Source organism: Erithacus rubecula (genome assembly GCF_903797595.1).
Source record: "Erithacus rubecula genome assembly, chromosome: 13".
NCBI lineage: Eukaryota > Metazoa > Chordata > Aves > Passeriformes > Muscicapidae > Erithacus > Erithacus rubecula.
In genome coordinates, this window is record NC_136665.1 from 13,455,784 (window position 1) to 13,476,294 (window position 20,511).

Consider the following 20,511-nt stretch of genomic DNA (forward strand, 5'->3'; position numbering starts at 1 on the left):
TTTTATTTATATTTTACAAAAGGCATCTCTCTGCAGAGAACTAGCAAAAGGTCAGCGCCAAACTTAAATGTCAGAAACCCCATTTGGAGAGGTTAGAAGCAGATAAGTTGCCCAGCGGTCAATTCTTCTGTTGGAATGCTTTTTGTACTTAGTTTGTTACACTGCACTGCCACTTTGCATCTGAGGGACCCTCTTTTAGCTCCCCAAGGAGGGGCAGAGTGGGGATGGCAGGAGATGAGTGCAGAAGGTGATGGAATGGTGGTCAGAGGGGACAGCTGGCCTCAGGGTGCTCCTCTGTCCCACAGCCTGACCCTGCTCCAGGGTGTAAGGGACCACAGCATACAGCACAACACTGGATGGCTTTGTGTTAAACCAGCAATTAAAATACTGATACTTTGAACATGGTTTCCATGAGCTCTTTCAAAAGGAGAGAAAGCTCAGGTTTTTTTGGACTGACAGATTTTCTATTTGAATAATCTTCCTGCCTAGGAAGTGCAGCGCTGCACAGCTGACATGAACATCACTGCAGAGCATTCCAACCATCCTGACAACAAGCACAAGAACAGATACATCAACATCCTGGCCTGTAAGTAACCACTGGCCTAAGCACAATGAATCAACCCCAAAAGTCACTCTCCTCTTGCAGTATGTGTGTGGCTGGGACAGGCAGGTGGCCCCAGGCCACATTATTACACAGGATGTAATAAACATGAGGAAGTGTGGTTGGGAGATCCTTTCCCCATTAAAGGCAGTGAATGTTCTGACTTCTCCAGGGCCAGGATTTCACTCTAGCTCTTGTTTTGAAATGTTTCACAGTTTGACAGTCCAAGCATAGTTTTAGAAGTATAAGTCTGGTATGAAATTTTGCAGAGGAATAACTGGGATAAATCGATGATCAGAGCTCTCCTGCCTGCTAATGCCTAAAAACTGTCCTAAAAGAAGTGCATAGAGGAGCAGAGAGTTTTACTGATGATTCCTGGGATTACCCTACAATCCCAAAGGTGCTAAATCTTACAGAGTGTATCTGCTATATTTCAAACTGCTTTAGCTCTGTGTAGGATTTGGACAAATTGTGATCTTTGTAGCACAGAGCAGGCTTTGCCTGTATCCCTCTGAGAACTGCAAATCTGGACTCTGCTCTAGAATGCAAATTATCTGGGATGGAAGTGCAGTAACTTTTCCCCTGTTGCTCTCTTATGTGGAATGGATGGCAGATGCAATAGTCACTGTGGTTTAGGGTCAGACATGGAAAGCTCACTAATAAAAAGTTCGCAATGTTCATAAACATTGCAAGAAGTCTAGAATGCTTTTGATGGCATAGGAAGGCAATGCATCTTTCTAACAGATTTTCAGTAATAATCAAGGTACTGGCTGAGGACCAATGCCCAGACCTATGAAAGACTTGCTGTGTGGTCTTGGGCAAAGGCATTCATTGAGCTTGTCCCAGCTGATTTTAGATGGAGATGTGACATTGAGGGAGGAGTGAAGCAGGCACTTCAGTCCTCCAGATTATTACTGGAGGAACCTCTCTCTCCATTGGTCCTCAAGGAAGGCAAATTAAACCAGTCTTTATGCTTAAAGTTGGCTCACTTGTCTCATCTCTCCATGACTTAGAAGCACCTCCCAGCCCACTGCTTCTGCCCAGGAGCAGGACTATTATTTTTTCCTGCTTTAAGGCAGAGTCAAGCATTTGGGTGAAACAAAAAAAAGGAGCTAAAGATCAGAGCCTCAAGTCTGTCCTCAGGGTGTGATGATGGTGGTGAAGGAGTGAGGACATTCAGTCAGCTCCCAGAGCCAGCAGAGCTGTGTGAGCCCAGCACTAAGGGAGGATAATGAGCTGAGCCAAGCAGGGGCAGCGTTTCACAGCCCCGTGGGGTGCCCTGGCTCTTTGAATCACACTACCTGAGTGATGTAGATGATTCTAGAAATTGTGCTCCTGAGGCTCCTGTGCCCTTTAAAGAGGAGCTGTCCCAGCATGAACCACAGGGATGTGGTTTAAGGGATGTGAAGGCTGACAACCTGCACATGAGCAGATGACCAAGAACAATACTCCCATCTCCCTCTTGACTCCAGTCCTAGGCCAGTCTCTCCTATGAATTAGTAAGGACAGCCCTGATACCTAGGAAATGGGATGTTTGCCTGCAGTTCTGCGCTGTGTTTCCCTAATGTTTCTCTGCTCTGTTTTTTATCCTGCAGATGATCACAGCAGGGTGAAGCTAAGGCCTTTACCAGGGAAAGATTCTAAGCACAGTGACTACATTAATGCTAATTATGTCGATGTAAGTTATTTTAATGGTTTTTATCTGCTCTACCTTTGAATCTTTCAAGGAGGAAATATTGTCACTTATGATGTGATTGTATTTTCCAACTTCACCTGATAATTTTGCTACAATTCCTCACTATTCTGAATAAGAAAAGCACCTTTCTTGTTACCTCTAAAATATTAATTTTTCTGCTGTGATGCTGCTTTCATCTCACTTGTCATTATGGTTTTCTTTGAAGGGTTACAACAAAGCAAAAGCCTACATTGCTACCCAGGGACCTTTAAAGTCTACCTTTGAAGATTTCTGGAGGATGATTTGGGAACAAAATACAGGAATCATTGTCATGATCACGAACCTTGTTGAAAAAGGAAGAGTAAGAGATTTTCTCATTTGTCAGCAGTTGCTCCTTAACACTTCCCCAAATCACCTGGGCAGAATTTGTTTTAATGGCTTGGGGTGGTATGTACTGATGCATAATACATAACTAACAGAACAGAGGGATACATCCCGAGCCGTGGCTTTTTTCAAAAAGCCCTAGACACAAACACAAAGCAGCATCTCAGGCCCTTCCCCAGCTCACCCAAGTGTGTCTGTGTTCAGAGGAAATGTGATCAGTACTGGCCGACGGAGAACAGCGAGGAGTACGGCAGCATCATCGTCACGCTCAAGAGCACAAACGTCCACGCCTGCTACACCGTGCGCCGCTTCACCGTCAGGAACACCAAGGTGAAAAAGGTGAGCCAGGCTTCACTGCTGCCATCCCTCTGCCTTGTGTGGGACACAGGCCACCCCACAGCAAAGCTCAGTTTGCACAGGCAGCCTGGAGGGGCAGGTGGCTGGGAAATAATCAAGACAGATTAGGAGGAACCTGTTGCTAAGGTTTAGCCTGTATTTCTTTTTCTCAAGCGCACTTTGGTGTCCTTGTAATTGCTGTTAGTACCTGTTCCTGTCTCTACCCATCAAGAGGCAGAGCTGCAGGTTTCTTCTGTCAGAGTCCAGCACTTTCTCAGCTGATGATATTTTTATGCTTCCTTTGCCTCCATCTCTGGTCTCTGCACACCCTTGGTGCCCAGGGTCAGAAAGGGAACCCCAAAGGGCGGCAGAACGAGAGGACTGTCATCCAGTACCACTACACGCAGTGGCCTGACATGGGGGTGCCCGAGTACGCCCTGCCCGTGCTCACCTTCGTCAGGAGATCCTCAGCAGCCAGGACCCCAGACATGGGACCAGTGGTGGTGCACTGCAGGTATGATGGCTGTGACCAACCACCCGTGGCAAGCACAGCTAGAGCACAGGTGTGCTCTTCTGTGCCACCTAAGACAAGCACTGTGGGTTACTTTTAGATTTGCTTTCAGCTGGCTGTATTTCATGGGTTTCTCTTATGTTCTCTGCAGTGCTGGTGTTGGCAGGACTGGTACCTACATTGTGATAGACAGTATGCTGCAGCAGATAAAAGACAAAAGCACAGTTAATGTCCTGGGTTTCCTGAAACATATCAGGACGCAGCGCAACTACCTCGTCCAGACAGAGGTAAAAATTGCAGTGGGGTTGAATTTAATGACTTATTCATTTTTGCATTGTAATCAAAAAGTGAATAGGTTTTTTCAAATTACATCCCTGTAAAAATTGAATATATTACTGGAATGTCTCTCTTTTTCTAGACCAGAAACTTCAGATTTTGTTTTTGACTTGTTCAGAGTTGTATGTGCTACATTTATATTTATTCTGAATTTGGCAGTATTTGTATGAGTGGTTTGTTTTGCACACCCTTTCCTTTAGTGTGCACTGCTCCTCAGACAAAGCCAGCTGTTTAGGTTATTTCAAATGTCTACCTGACATGCTGATGTTTTTCTAGGAGCAGTACATTTTTATTCATGATGCCTTGTTGGAAGCCATCCTTGGGAAGGAGACTGAAGTGTCTGCAAACCAGCTGCATAGTTATGTTAACAGCATCCTCATTCCTGGCATAGGAGGGAAGACACGACTAGAAAAACAGTTCAAGGTAAGTCTTAATCACTGCCATCCAGAGGGACCTAATTATCCTACCCTCTTTTATATGACCTGTCTTCACTATCTGTTGTCATGGCTAAGGAACCAAACCAGAAAACTTGATCAGCACAGCACAACATCTTGAGCAGTTCAGTCCTATACAGTCTCAGATTCACTGCTGGAAATCAGTGCTCATGCTCTTCAGCCAGAGGTGAGAGGAGGGACACAGACACTGTTTGAATTGTGCTGCTGGTCTTCCTGTTCTCAAATGTGATTAGCTTGGCTGGAATTCTTCCTCCAAACTGGCTCTCATGCATATAGATATGGGCAAAGACAAGAGATGAGGTTCTTTGCACCACCTACTATTTCATCTGTGTAGATAAGGAACTACAAATGTTTTAAGACCAGGAAACACAATGTGCCTTTCTCATTGCTAATCATGATGCTTGCTGTGTTTCCTGCTATGTCATAGCTGCTTCCTTCCTGGCCAAAGTAATTTCTTTTTCCCAGATCTCTTATTTGAAACCTAGGATTTTGTAATTGCACTTTATTTGATTACATTGTAAAATATTTTGTGAGAGTTTGTATCATAAGGAGACACATGACATCTGTTTTCACAGCGAAACTCACTCAGTTAATAACTACCCAATAACTACCCAAGGAACTGAGGCTGTTAAATTACACCAGGTGCCAAGCTATTCAAAAAATGAATCTGAATATTCACTTCTAGGAATCTCAGTATTTCTCCATCACTCAAGACATTCCAGATGCTTAATTACTAAATTGAAGAAACAAGTGTAAGCACACGTACGCCCACACAAAATGCAGTAGGAGGCAAAGATTTGTTGTCTTTAAAAGTGTTGCATTTTTACAAACAATTCTAAATTATATGTATAAATTATATGTTTTCTGATGACTCGTGCCAAAGTTTAAAAACCCTAAGTGCCATTTTCAGAAATTACTTTCTCTGACAACATTGAACAGTTATTTAGAAACCCCATAACTTCTAATGGGGCTTATGCCAGTGCATAGATGAGTTGAGTGCTATCTTGTTTAGAGTGCATTTCAAACTGGGATGTGACCAGCAACAATTATTAGATCTTTCTCTTGTTTCTGCTGCTGCCACAGAGCTGGCAGAAAATAACTTGTGCTCATGCCCCAGTACAACAATTTGCCTTCAACCATCTGAGGGTGAAATGATGCTGAGTAACAAGGTGGGAGTGCAGGAGATGTGAAAACCATCTTTACTCTCTTTGCTCTGGCAGTTTCCCCATGTACTGAAGGGAGTATTCAAATAAAAATCTGCCTTTCTTTGTCCCTCTAGGCATCCCAGAATGAATATGGCAGACTAGAGAATGTAGCCCATAGCCTCAGACTTCAGTGTGGTGGATTTCCCAAAGGCCTGGCAGAAAAAGGCATTCTGCAGGAATGATCTGGCTATTGTTTTGGGGAAAAAAAAACCCCAACCAATATTAAAGTTTTGTTGTTCTATTTTTCTCTTTCTCAAGACCTGCTTCTGACTAAACATATCTGAAATTTTGTGAAATACATTCTCAAAGATAACAAAATGTAGTGTTCTGTGAAAATATGTTGTGATGGAACTTCATATGCAAGATGTTTCAAAGCTGAGAGCTGCAGAGATCCTTTTATCTATTAAACATGTTTTATGAAAAGGTTGATTTCCATTGGAAACTTGAGTACTTTAAATAAGTTTAACAATGCAGTTTATTCTTCTACTAATTCATCTTTGCAGGAGTTGGCAAAGAAACCTCCTCTCTTAATTTAGAGCACTCTGAGGGCTGACTTACTACTTTATTCTCTTTCAGCTGGTTACACAGTGTAATGCAAAATACGTGGAATGCTTCAGTGCTCAGAAAGACTGCAACAAAGAGAAGAACAGGAACTCATCAGTTGTGCCATGTAAGATCACATCTTTGGTTTGATTACTGCCTAGCATAATTTTTTGTACTGAATTCTCCCAGTGTTATGCATGAAAAGACATAGCCACTAGGAAGGGGAAATGTAATCTTTTGTTCAGCCCAAGCTGTCTTGTCTTTCAATATTACCCTGGTGAAGCTGAACAAAAGGAAATAGTTGCAGTGTCAGCCAGATACACTGTCCAAGTGAAATGTTAATTTGAAGTGCTTAAGAATTTGAATAATTAGGTAGGGGATAAATCTATGGAATACTGAGAGATTACTTTGATACCAGCTCCCAGCTCTGGTGAGATCTCCCAGAGTGATTGACACCAGTTGTTTGTAATTCAGCTGCTGCACTCCATGTCTGTCTGTGATCCACCCCAGATTTAAGGGTATCTAGTGCCCAAGGACACAGTTTCACAGTCATTAAAATGGAATCTGTGCATGGCTGTCAAGCAATATGAGCTTGCACCAGACCAAGCGTGGGCACAACGTCATCCCCATCACATAACCCAGAGTACAGGACACAGAGGACAGAAGACAGCCAAGCTAGCACAGAGTAATGTGGCACAGATACAGCCCATCATGAAGTTTGTTAAGGAAAAGGGAAGTCATCAGAATGTATCTTAAAAACAGATGGGGACAGGCTAGAAATAAGCTGTTTGATTTGCCCCTTTGTGTCATGCAGCTGCAGATTTCAGTCTGGCTTTTGGGGGCTGTCAGAGGGTTTGAGGATGATGTTGAACCCAGCCCTCAAATACAGAGAAGTGTGGATCTGCAGAAGAGCACACACTTCTGGGAGGATCCCCATTAGGGAAGATGTTTGTCTCTGGAGGTTCTCTCACCCTGTGACAGATGGCAGTGCTACAAAGTGGTAGGGAAAACAAAATAAATCAGCTGGGTTTGTATGCTGCTGGAGACAAATGGAACACTACACACAAGAATTACCCGAAATCCCCTGTTATCACTGCATATACTGTTATTTGGTAATTCAGCCTGCTGTGAAAATCTTTGCTATAGTAAAATTTGATTCCTGAAATTACTTTGTCCTTGTGGGAATATTGTGCAACATTCTCTTTTATATCCTGTGTTAGCAGGCAGTGCTTTAACACAGTTAAAGTGCTGGCCTGCTCCTGTGGGAGATGGGAGCTGCACACTGTTTGCTTTGTTAACAGCTGAGAAATTCTTACTTTCTGCATTGTGCCATGATCAGACTTTGATCTTTTTTTTTTTCCCTCTGTGTTTTTTTTCTTAATGTTATAGCTGAACGTGCTAGAGTGGGCTTGGCACCACTGCCTGGAATGAAGGGAACAGATTACATTAATGCCTCTTATATCATGGTGAGGAAGCCAACACCTAATTACAAAGTAAAATCAATTCTAAGGTGCTAAATACCAGATGCCTATAATTGTCTTAATTCTGTATGTAATGGCTGTGTATTAACAGATGAGATTTTAACACCTTCCCCATAATGTAAAACTATTAACCCTGTTTTATTAAAGATTCTTGCCTAAAAAAATTAATTACAAGATGCATTTAGATGTAATGTGTATTTCTGTAAGATAAAGTCAAATAAATACTGGGATTTAAAGTAAATTAAAGCAGTAGGGACTCTGTAGAATTGAAATGGAGTTTAGAGAATATAGTCTGTGTGAAAATACTGTGGAGTAAAATGAAATAGGGTCATTATGTGCCCCCAGAAATTAAATTAATGCTTTAAAAGTGTGGGAGGCAGTAAGTAACTGTGTGTTTGTTTTGCTGCAAAAGGGCTACTACAGGAGTAACGAGTTCATCATAACCCAACATCCACTGCCACATACAACTAAAGATTTCTGGCGGATGATCTGGGACCACAATGCACAGATCATTGTCATGCTGCCAGACAACCAGAGCCTGGTGAGTTGTCTGTGTCCCTCCCTGTGTGGTGCCACTGTCACAGCCCAGCTGGACACAGCACAGGGTCACTCATGTGCCTGCTGGGGTTGTTTTCTGGCTGAAAGCAAAGCCAGTTTTTGAGCCAGCTACTCAAACTTTGCCATAAGCTGGTTACAAAAAGGTAAGTTCCATGATGTGGGGCTGTTCTTGTGGTGTCACCCCTGGATACCCAGGGCTGGAGGGACCACAGGGCTCACAGATAACACAGCATGCCAGTGCTGTCAGCATCTGCAAGGCTCCTGAGGGCTGCTGGCAGGATGGAAGCACTGAGGGTATGGAGAGGCTGGGGTTATGGGTAAGAACTTTGAGAGGAGCAGAAATGCCAGGGACAGTAGAATAATTACTTGTTTGCCTGTGAATTTAGCCTCAGCCTTTAGCTGTGCAAGACTATGATTGTGCAAGGCTGCACATGCCATTTTTAATGAAAGTAAAAAGCAAACAAGTATGTTAATTCAAGTGGAAATAATGAATCAGACAGAGAGAGAGAATAAGGAGGCACAGGTGAAGTGCTAATCACTACTTCCAGATTTACTAGCACATCTCAAGAGCATGTGTTGAAAAGGATTAAGAACTAAACGGTTCGTTTTTTCATGCACGCATCACTGAGGTGAATAGACAATTGTAGCTGAAAGTGGAAGAGAAACCACCTTCATTATAGCAGGAAAATAGCAGTCATGAGAGGCTACTAAAGAGGCAGCAGTCAATATGCTGCTTGTGTGTGGGGATGAAAGGGAGTGCAGCACTGCAAGGAGTGCTCAGAGACATTCGATCGGGTCAGAAAGTGCTTATGAAATGAGAGTGTGTCAGGTGGAAATGAAGAGGCTGATCTTGTCTCATGTACATGAAATAGCTCTGCAGAACCACAGTGATTAAAGGGTGAAGGAGGAATGCTGGGCTCAGCCACACTGGTTTCACCATTCCCTGGGTGGAGGGTGGGCAGGAAGGCAGTGGCATCCAGCAGTGGGCAGTGTGGGATGTGCTGGCTGGCACAGGACTCAGCAGCACCAGGTGCTGGGTGTGCAATGCTAAAGGATAAAACAAAGGTACCTGCTGCATGAGCACCTGTCAGCTGGCAGGGCAGGTCTCTTGCCTGCCACTCAGCAATATTACTCTGCTTCCCAGTGCTTCTGCTTATTTAGGGCAGAATTGTAGGGACTTAGGACCTTAAGTCACATTTTCAGAATGAACACTGAAAGCCCAAATCTCAACAGTATCTTGCATGTTTTGTGCATCAGAGTTGCAGACCCAGAGAAATACACCTGGTTTTAAAGGGTTGTGCATGGCCATGGCAGGATGACATAATTTCATAGTTCATGTTTGCTCATGACCAAAAGATGATATCCAGAGATGCAGGTTTGCTCTGTGCATGTGGCCAGGGCAACTTCTGTGTTCACACTGCAAGGACATAGACCTTTGAAGCCAGGAGAAAAATGAGAGTTTGCATGTATGTGGTGACAGACCATCATTTCCTTTCTCTGCAGCAAATTAGGAATTCACAGTTTGTTTTTTAAAGAACAGCTTTGACCTACATCCTGTCATTCAGGCTACTTCAGCACTGAGCTTCTTCCAGCCCTCCCAGTCTCACTGAGGTTACAGTGTCCCTTCAGTAGAGGTGTTTTGCTGAAGAACTTGCATTAAGTTTAGCCACCGTTTTTTTTCACAGCTAAGAATATTTGGGTTTTTCTCTTCCTCTTCCCTCCTCCACACACTCCTAAAAATTCAAGCCCTACATAAGTATCCATCAATCTTCTACCTAGGCCTGATCTACAGATCTTGAGTTTTAGATTAGACCACAATAAACACAAATTAAAAGTCATTAATTTTTAAAGGTCAATGAATTTCTTCTAAACAAATATCTGACTTTCAAACAAAACTGTGTAGGCAGGAGGTCATAAAGCCTGGGATACAATACAAAGGTTAAGTATGAGTGAGCTAAGATAACCATTTCCCTGTGAAACCAATTAAAAAGCAGATGTTACTTGTTTGAACACACAAAGAGAGGATCTGGAAGGTTTACTGCTTGCTGTAATAGTACATTTGTTTTAGACAGAAGTGTTTTCTAAAGGTCAGTTCCTGATCATCTCTATTTATCAAAGCACTTTTTTGATCCACTGGATTTTTCAGTTGCACACAAGGTATCTGAAAGGCTGCAGTAGTGTGTTCTTTCATTTCTCCAGGCAGAAGATGAGTTTGTGTACTGGCCAAGTCGTGAGGAGTCCATGAACTGTGAGGCCTTTACTGTGACCCTTATCAGTAAAGACAGACTGTGCCTCTCTAACGAAGAGCAAATTATCATCCATGACTTTATCCTTGAAGCTACCCAGGTAAAGCAAACCTTCAAATGCCAAAATTATATTGATGCCATTTAAATACAGAAGAAGAAGAGTTCAGAACATTTTTTAAAATTATTTACTTGTAAATGCATGGGGTGCATGTTGCTCTCAGGGGAAGGGTATTCTCATTGGCTTCTTCCTCTCACATATTGTACTTCCAGCTATTAAGACTAGTATTAACTTTCTTGCTTGAAAGTAAAGATGTGCTTTTCCCACATGGGTCTTATTTCTGCTTACAAAAGTCAGCATTTATAGTTTAATTGTTTGAGCGTCTTAACTTATCATAAAAATGTAAGCATGATTCTTTTGAACTATAAACCTGCTTCTAGTTTCTTATCTGGATTGCAGGTGGACTTTGCAGCAAGACATTACTTTGCATGCCCTTTTATTTGATTTTCGAGCCATAAGGATTGTAAGAGAGTTTTCATACAAGCCCTGAATTCAAATACAAAAATCTTTACTTGATTAAACATTTTGTCAAACTTGCATTATTTTAAGTTGTTCACTGTTACAGACATGCTGGAGCTGTGTGTCCTCTTTCTATGTAAAGTGCTGGGAAGAAGAAAGTTTCCCTTCATTTTGCAGTGAGGCTCTTTGCTGTGTGTCCTGGAGGGGGTCCTGTGCAGGGAGGAGCTGATGCCAGGCTGCTTTGTCATTGCAGGATGACTACGTTCTGGAAGTTCGCCACTTTCAGTGTCCCAAATGGCCAAACCCTGATGCTCCCATAAGCAGCACCTTTGAACTAATCAATGTAATCAAGGAAGAGGCCTTAACAAGGGATGGCCCCACCATAGTTCATGATGAGTATGTCACTGTTTTTCTCCCTTTTATGTGCAGATTGTACACTCAGCTGAAAGACACTTGTTAGCACTAATGTCCATTACTGCATGGAGTAGGTGGAAGTTGGTAGGTCAGGGAACAGATTAACAATATAAAACTTCCAAGGATGAGTTTCAGTTGGCATCTGAGGCCAAATACATTTTGCTTATTGTAGTTTTTGTGTTGGTTATAAACTTAGCTGGACTCAGGAGGTGAAGCTGTTTGCTTTGGAAGCATTTTGGGTTCTTCTGCTCCTGGAAGTATCCCAATCAAGTCCTACAACCTGTTCCAGAACTCAGCAGAGCTGTGGTTTAGATAAGGCTCTAAGCAGCCTAATATGGGCTGATGAAAACAAGTTTCAAAACAGCCCAAGCTCCTGTCCAACAGCTCAGGTTTCATGTGCCATGTGAGACAGAACAAGCTCAACTCAGCTGTATCTTACAATGACCAGCAGAAGTATCCTGTGACAAAGGGCCCAGGTCTTGTAAAGCACATTTCCTCCTTTTGCTTCCCAAAATACATTCCAAGGGGCCCATACAGTGCCAAGTGGGAGGGAGGGGGCCAGCATGCCCAACAGGTGCCTCTTTTGTAGCACAGTGGTGAGCATTTTCCCCACCAGCATGCTTGAACACCCAGTTATAAAAGGTGCTAAATACTGCACTGCATATTGTTACTGCACACATTATGGAGCTGCAAAATGCCATTACAGTGAGGCTGGAGCCTGGTCTGACCTGATTCCTTGGAGGGACTGTTTCCTGGCAGGCAGAGCACTTCCTGCAGTCATTCTGTGCTTAAAATCCCAAAGATTTTAAGGATTTAACCCAACTTCATGTTGTCCTAAGAGTGAGCACCAAGCCAGCACAAACACCTGCTCTACCTGCACTGCAGCCTGTTAGACTTTGCCACTGCCACAAAGCAGAATCAGTGGGGAGGTCTTGGGAATCTTTGCAAAAGCCTCCCTACCATGCTCTGGTGTGTCAGTGATCAGAGCAGGCTGTGCTGGTGTCCAGGAGGACATTCATATCCATCAGTGCACACCCATCAATGTCACTGCTGCAAAAGGTTTTTCCCAACTGACTCCTGCAAGTGCTGCCTTGGGCTGCAGGAAGTAGTTTTTCTCCCACTGCCTCCTCCTGCCTTGCTTATGCAGAGTTTAAGCTCTGTTGCCTTTCACCAGCACTGATTAATTCCAGACTGGTTTTAATATTCATGCTTTGGGTAGTCTGAAGTGAAGTTTTGCTGCTCTTGCAGTATTTAAGATTATGTTTTACAAAATTAGAAATGTTATTGATTCAAGCATTTCATTGCTAGATGAAAAAAAAAAAAAAAAAAAAAGAAAGAAAATCAAAATTGCTTTTCAAGCAATGCTGAGTCATTTTTTCTGTACATTGCTTTTTTGGTTTATTTGTCATATTCAATGATTTTATCTTTATGCCTAATACATATTGTGGATTCTGCTTTTAATTGGAGTCTAAGGAAATGTAGCTGAAAATGAAAATTTCCCTTTGCTACATGCAACAACTACATCACATAATCCACTAATAATTACAGCTGCAGATTAATTCCAAATATATGAAGTTGCAGATAACTAAATTTATGTGGTATTTAGGAAGTACATGGTGGAATGAACTTGATAACATTTTTAAAAGTTCAGATATTCCAACTTGAGACAGTTGTCAAGATTTTTAAATGTAACTGCCCAAGTGTAGGCAACTACATAAAGAATCTGCTGCATAATTTTCTGCAAGAAAAGTCTTCAGATTGTTAGGAACTGGAAATTACCAGCCCAAGTGAAAATGACACCATTACACCCTCAGAGGGATTTAGTTGTGTCCTGACAAGTACATGCACTGGCCATTTTGTCCATCCTGTAGATGAGTCACAGCTTTCTGTGGGGTGCTGCTGCTTCTCCTCAGACCTTACATCCAATAGAGCACATCTACTGTGACCTGAGTTCTGCCTCCCATTTCTAGGTAAACTGTGTTTGAGTTTGCAAAAATCATATAAAATTAAGTCAGCATATGTCTTCAGTGGGAATGCTGTACAAATCCTAGTGGTAATCTTGCAATACAAGATGGTATTGCAGCACTTGCTGATTATTTCAGTTTTCATGTAAAGCTCTCCAAGTGGCTTAGAGAGTAGGTCAGCACTGAGGACCCCATTTACCAGTGGGAACATTTAAACATAAACTTTCTCAAAGTCACAGAGCAGACCCACAGCACAGTCAGGCCAGAATTTCAGTCTGCTGAGTACCAGGAGAGCAGAGGCTCCTCAGAAGCAGGATCCTTCATGGTGAGCCTCACACCTGCACCCACAGCCTGAGCACACCCAGGCTTGCAGCAGTGAGGTTTTTACCTGACCAGTGTCTCAAGGATATCTCAAGGACTGAGTTGTGCTGCTGATGAATAACTGCTGCTTGGGGTTTTATTACATGACAACACAGCTCAACTCTTCAAAATCTGTAATGTCTCCTGGGTGCCTGGCTCAGGGATGTTGTCTTTGCCAGTAAATCAGATCTAGGCAAGACTTTGAGATGTGCCCCACTTACTTGTGAGCAGCACAGAGCCGTGTTAGTTTTCTGCAATTGTCAGATGGGGAGGAAGAGGCAAAGTCTCATTTCTTTCTAATCACTTATGTTTTGCTTGAGGTCCCACTAATGAATTTAAAATACACTCCCCTGTAATGCAGATGGTCTCAGCCCATGTGGTGTGGGAGAACTGATTTCAGTGTTACAGTCTCCAGGCTGAGTATTTTGGAATGGCTCATGTTCTGCTGCTGATACAGTTCTTTGTGTTGAATAGTACAGATAACCTGACATGACTGGTGCACCATCAAATGTCTTCTATAAATTAAAAAGGCAAAAAATCAGCCACCATAGAACAAGCATTTAGTGGATTACATTTAGTAATCAAATAAGACTCTAACAACACTTCCATGAGTCTGTGCCAGTGCCCAGGTGTGTTTCTGAGTAACCCTTCATTTTGGTGTGGTTTTCCAGGTATGGAGCTGTGTCAGCAGGAACTCTCTGTGCCCTTACCACTCTGTCTCAGCAGCTGGAGAATGAAAACGCTGTCGATGTTTTCCAGGTGGCAAAGATGATAAATCTGATGCGGCCTGGAGTATTTACAGACATTGTAAGTCTTTAAATGGACTACAAATAGATGGTTTACAAGGTTTTTATCTGAGACCAAAAGCATGAACTAAAACATGCATTGTGTATGATATCAAGCCCTACAGCATCTGCTACCAAGCAGAATTTGCATTTGAACTTTTTTTGTGTTGTTGTCATTTTTTGTTAACCTCAAAGCCACACTGTAAATCTCTGATTTGCACTTAAACTTATTTCTCATACTTTGGAGGGGAGCATCATAAGCAAAGGACTTTTCAGCTTGTCACCATCTGCCTGCCAGCCCTGTGAGCTAAGCTGTGCATTTTAGATCTGGCACGTTGTGGTCTGAAGGGATGCTCAGGGCAGGTGAAGCTGCAGGGAGATGAGGCTCCTCCCTGAGTGTCCAGCAAGAGCAGCCCCCTGGCCTCAGTGTGTGTGCTACAAGGTTCTGCCACCCAGGGAGTGACCTGGGACTGAGCTGTGGCCTCAGGTTTTGTCCTGCCCTCCTGAAGTGTTTAATAGTATATCAGAATAAATATCATCTACCCAAAACTGGAGTTTGGGTTGACAAGGTCAAACTGGATGAACAGAGCTAATCACTCTAAGTCTATTTCTTTGCTGTGTGTTTGTGTCTGGTAATGAATACTCATGACCTTCCCTGGAAATGTCAAATTAAAGTGCCACTCATGTATGTACACTTAAAGGATTGAAATAAGTTGTTCTTTCTTTTCCAGGAACAGTACCAGTTTCTTTATAAGGCAATGCTAAGCTTGGTCAGCACTAAGGAAAATGGAAATGGTCCCATGACACTGGACAAAAACGGTGCTGTGATGGCCAGTGATGAATCTGATCCTGCAGAAAGCATGGAGTCTCTTGTCTAATTGGAAACCTGAAAAGGCACTTAATTTGTAGAACTTCTGAAGACTGAGTGAACTTTTTTGAGGCCTTTTTTGCCAGACTCTAGGTTATACAATAACCCAATTACTTTTTTACACTGATAAAAGTTTTGATATTTATTTTTTGCCATTTTATGTCTTAATGGTATCCTACTGAGCATTTGCACCTCTGTTTATTTCACACAGTGAAACGCAATTTTATCTAGTTTGCACTATATGATCAGTGTTACTGCCTATAATATCCTAACACAAGACAAGCCCTGATGTGACATTCCATGACAACAAACATTCGCTTTTTCTGTTTTGTTTAAATGCAGTGAAGTTTTGCTAACTACAGTGACCCTCAAATCTTAAATCTTGAATGCTAGGCCAGATGGATTCTTTCTACAACAGATACTGTACCCCTTTGTACCATATTTATTATTTAGTGATCATGTCAAAGTTTTGGTAATGGTGTTCTGCATTCCAGTGGAGTGGATGAACGGTGTTCATCCTTTCTTGACAAAATGTGGCAGGTGATTATTAGCTACAGTGAAGGTCTAACAGCCCTGTGGAGCTGAAACAATTATTTCTGTATTGTTTCAAATTGCTGTGTTGTACACTTACAGGCCTGAGACTTGCTTCACATGGAATATATAAATTGCCTACAATATAATTATAAATTAGATGCAATTCATATTGGGATGTGTTGATAAGTTTTGAACTTACAATTTCAAAGTTTCCCCATGTTTTCAGGAAAATGTTGATTTTATTTTTTAACCAGCCCTGTGATGGGAAAGTATTTTGGTTTTATTTTCATCGGAGCCAATACAGTGAGAAATCAACCACAACCCAAACCAGACCAGTTTTCAGATATATTAAAGGTAGCAATATTTTACATTACTAAGCTATTCAATATTTTAAACACATCTAATTTCCTTACTATTTCTTGAATATGACCTCACACCTAATGGTATGTTACATGATGACAGGCGTTTCTTAATTTCATAACTGTTAGATGCCATTTTTACAGGTGTGTAATTTTCATACTTTAGTGCTAAAACATAAAGTACTGATCCATATTTACTGGTGAAGCGAACTAATAAAAAAACTACCTATAAAGTTACATTCTCCCTCTTTTTTTTTTGCCAGACTAATTCTTTAGCAAAAATCTAGCTTACTGTGTTTTCCCTCCCACACCAATAGAATGGTTTCCCCCAGATTATGTAAATAATTATTGTTTGGAACATTTAAGTTTACATCCTCACTGGCTCCCTCTTCCTTTGCATTTGTTTGCAATTCAACAAGGTCAATCCCTGTTTAACAAAAGAAATAAGCACATGCTTAATTCTCCTGAAAATGAAAATTAGTTGTGCCCTTCATAGCTTGGCTGAGTAGGGAGGGATTATTGAATCTGCCTGGAGAAGGAAATATGTGATTTCAGTCATTCTGACCCTTGGTGTGCAGTTAAAGGCACTATCCCTTATATGTGGCATTAATTTCTTCACTCCTGAACTACAGAAAACATGCATTGCAATTTTTCAGGACTTGTCAAAATATTACCGGGTTTTTTTTCATTTAAATGTAAACCTCTTAATTTCTGCCAGTCCAGTCTTGCTGAAATACAGACATTTGGCAAGGTTCTGTGTATTTTCACTCACATGGAAGCTGAATGCAAACTGCTTGAAAGGATACTGAGAGTAGAAATGTTGGTTCAGAACCTCTTAAGGTGCAAACTGATACAGGCTCCTTGAGAGCAGAGGAGCTGTGCAGGATGGTATGTGCTAACATTTGGCTTTTTATCTTAAGAAGAGAAAGATTCAAAGTATTCAAGGATTCATCAGCAACCCTTGACACAGTCACCTTTTACTTCTCAGTTTGTTGAAGTCCTCCATCCAAGCAATCCAAATAATTGCTAATACCAAACAATTTTATAAGCCCATGGTTTCAGTAAGGAAATCCCATGTCCAGCAATAGCCAGTCCAAATAAAATACGTGCAGAATGTTTCAAAAGATTGCAGTTTGCATCCCCTTTGCACTGCATGGAGGTGGGAGTCAGTAGGAGTTAAAACTGGCCCTCCAGTCACTACACCCTGGTAACAGAATGGTTTAAGTAAGTTCTCAAGTGCTGCTCCTGCAAGGGCTGCAAGGTTTTGCTGAGTGGTTTTCTGGCCAGTCTGCATCTGCCCCAGAGGCTGCTGAGCCTCCCTGTGCCCCCAGTCCTGAACCTGGACCCAGCCAATGCCAGCTGGTAGCACAAAGGAACTCATGAGTTGGATCAGCTCAATCTAGAAGTATTTTAAATTCCTGGGGAGATGTAGGGAGAAGTTAGAAATTCAAACTTTGACAATTAAGTGACACAAAGATTACTGCAGGTATCAAGAGGTTGGATTTTTTCAGTAGTTTCAGGTGATTACTTTCAATTACACTGGCATGATGGAAGATTACTATGGTTTGTGACTCTGCCTGAATCCCCTTGTTTTAATCCCTTACCTTCTCACAAGTTTTTAAACATCAGTGAATGAAGGCTGCGTGGGTTGAACTTTGGTAGAAGCTTTGGAAATCCATGCATTTGCATTGGCATTTTCCAACACCTGAAATACTTGCTTGGGGTTTAATCCATGGGGAAATAATGTACACTGATGTTCTATGAGTTCTCTATGGATTATTTTGTAAAGGAGCTGTATGTTAAGTGCTGTGCTGACAGCCAGGTAGCCAATAGATGGTAGTGATGCACGAGGCTGGAAGGGGTGAAGCTAGAAATTGCTTGTGAAGGTCAGGATTAAGCACACAGAAGAGCCAAGTCTACCGTCCTATAAGCAGCTGCAGTTCTGCTCTCTTACACAGGTTTGCACCCTTTCTTTGGGTCTGGGTGAGTGGCAGAAGGAGCAATGTCTGCTCAGAGATGGGCACTGATAAACTCTGCTGATGCTCCCATGAGTGTCCAGCCAAAGTCCTGCTCTGCAAATCACCACCCTGCTTTTGGGACCCCAACCCCTCTGCTGTACACAGCTCCTGCCATTCAGTCAGGATGTCTTTCAAGCATCAAGGGTTCCCAAGCAATGTGCAGGTCTGCAAATTCAGAAGCTGAGAACATTATATCACTGCAGAGTGGGGTCCTCAGCACCAGCCCTGAGAAATAAGGAACAGAAGGACTGAAGCACTCATGTCTACATTTAGAAAATGCCATCTCTCCATGTCTTGCACGTGTCCTGTGCCCACAGACCGTGTGAAAGACTTGAACTGTGTCTTGAGACCATAAGAGCAGCCAAGCTTTCTAAGTGGGAATGCTTGGAAAGCATCTGTGCCATCTGAACATCTGAAATAGGTGGCAGGCTCAGAATAACCCACCCTCCAAACACTCCTGTGTGTGAGCTTGGCTTTGGTAGGAAGGTCTGGGGGAGCTGGTGGGACTGCTCAGGTGTGCAGGGTAAGCACTGAGTCTTCTGCAGGATCAATGTCTAAAGAATACTCATTTTGAACAGCATTTGTCCTTAGTGTTTCAGTGTCTGTTTCCAGATGCTAATTTAGAAATAGGGAAAAAAAAATACAGACCCCTTAAACTTTTCCTTGTAAGTGACTGTTCCTGTACTGTGGGGCTACTCTAGGTTAGTGGAGTCATTTACAGGATCTGCAAAATTTCAGGGTTTTTTTCAGTTTCTGACTGGTCGAGTTGCTTGAACACAGAGTGATACATTGGAACATAAGGAGAAGAATCTTTATGATACAGCACAACTGCCTTCTCATTAATCTTTTTTTAAGCTGATTTATTTTATTTAAAAGCTAAAAAGTATAGATATGGATTCTACCAAAGATACATGCTACTAATTCTCAGCAAAACAAAACCAACTTAATTTAAAAAAAAAAAAAGTAGTTGTCTTGAAGATTTAGCAGTCTTTCTCAAATTCATGTCTTTTGACATCAGATCTTTTGTTCCAAAATTTATGTTCAAATGGTGCCAGTGAATTTTTATATGAAGGGAAAATACCTATTTGTTAATCTACTGCATTGCTTTTCTTCTTCTTCTTTTTCTCTTTTATTTTTCAGATGTAATTCACTGTTACCCCTTTGCTCTTCTTCTCCTTGTTGCCATTCTAACAATGTGAACTACATTGGCTTCACTTACCAAAGGAGAAGGAATGCAAAAATAAGGAAAGAGAGGAACTGTAATAAAGAGATTTGGCCTCTACTTTGTCTTAGATGTTAAACTGTTTTTAGTGTTTTTGTTAACTATTTGCAAAGGGAAGCATTTTCTACAGAGGATAATTAATTTCAAGAAAAATGTCTTGAGTTTTAAGAATAAACGTCTCCAAAAGAGGAGATAGTCAATTTTATACAATGTCACAACTCTCCAACATTTGGGGTAGTGACTTTTTTGTTTTGTTAGAACACTTGAGACTAGCAAGCAGCCATTGTTTCTAAAGACCGAAGCATTCATGTGTACTCCTGTTTTCTTTTCCTTCATTTTTAAAATAGCAAAGTCATTAAAACTGTAAATATTTTGTTGCTTAGATAAGCATCTTCTGGGAACTTTGTATCTATGGTATATAATCATAGAATTTTATATTTTCATATAAAGCTAATTTTTTTCTAGTTTCACCTCCTTCCTAGTTCTGTGGTGGTTATGTGAATACAAACCTTCTGTGTTTCAAGGTAGTGAGATGCCATCATCACACTCCGAAAAAGATTTCCACACATGTCATTTCTTTGGGGCAGTGGTTGTGAAAGTTGAATTTTATTTTTGGATTCCATTGTCAGTGTGTGCAACAGGATTTAGACTTAGCCAGTCACTAGATACGTTTGTCTCATTGATCCATTCAGAAGAAAAATAAAAATGTGGTGTTTGGTTTGGGGAAAGGGTGGGAGGGAGTATTTTGAGGGAGACTTTTTGTTCATTTTTGATTTTTGTTTGGGGGTTTTTTGTAACTTGAAGAATCTTCTTTTTGTTATGTTAAACTATATCAAATCATTCTATTATAGTGTTATTTAATATGTAAATTGTATTGCTATACATAAAATAAAGTATGGTTTTTGATGTATTTATGGACTTCTTACTTATTTGCATGAGGTACACATAAGGAACAGATGCAGGAGTCAGTATTTCATTGTCCCAGGCGTGTGGGAAGAATGATGAGATCCAAGGCCTGCTTTAATTAGATCTCAAATTTCCAAGCAATATTCAGCTGGGAACTGCCAGTGATAGTGGAGTTCACTGTTCCCTTCTTAATTGTCTCCCACTACTAGAGAGCTGCCAGTAAATAACCCCAT

The 20,511-nt window shown here is 41.6% G+C and overlaps 1 protein-coding gene across 2 annotated transcripts in view; it reads left to right on the top strand.

The window, feature by feature from the left end:
• PTPRG (protein tyrosine phosphatase receptor type G) overlaps positions 1–20,282 on the top strand; it is a 384,534-nt gene extending 364,252 nt beyond the window's left edge. For both annotated transcript variants that reach the window (XM_079316643.1, XM_079316644.1), the window contains 14 exons: positions 490–586; positions 2,197–2,279; positions 2,503–2,637; positions 2,865–2,999; positions 3,338–3,510; positions 3,659–3,794; positions 4,120–4,266; positions 6,080–6,173; positions 7,436–7,512; positions 7,940–8,068; positions 10,285–10,431; positions 11,102–11,244; positions 14,258–14,393; positions 15,103–20,282. In XM_079316643.1, the coding sequence (XP_079172769.1) occupies positions 490–586; positions 2,197–2,279; positions 2,503–2,637; positions 2,865–2,999; positions 3,338–3,510; positions 3,659–3,794; positions 4,120–4,266; positions 6,080–6,173; positions 7,436–7,512; positions 7,940–8,068; positions 10,285–10,431; positions 11,102–11,244; positions 14,258–14,393; positions 15,103–15,249 (1,779 nt within the window). In that variant the 3' untranslated portion in view covers positions 15,250–20,282. The remainder of the gene's footprint in view (positions 1–489; positions 587–2,196; positions 2,280–2,502; positions 2,638–2,864; positions 3,000–3,337; positions 3,511–3,658; positions 3,795–4,119; positions 4,267–6,079; positions 6,174–7,435; positions 7,513–7,939; positions 8,069–10,284; positions 10,432–11,101; positions 11,245–14,257; positions 14,394–15,102) is intronic.
• Positions 20,283–20,511: the final 229 nt, after the last annotated feature.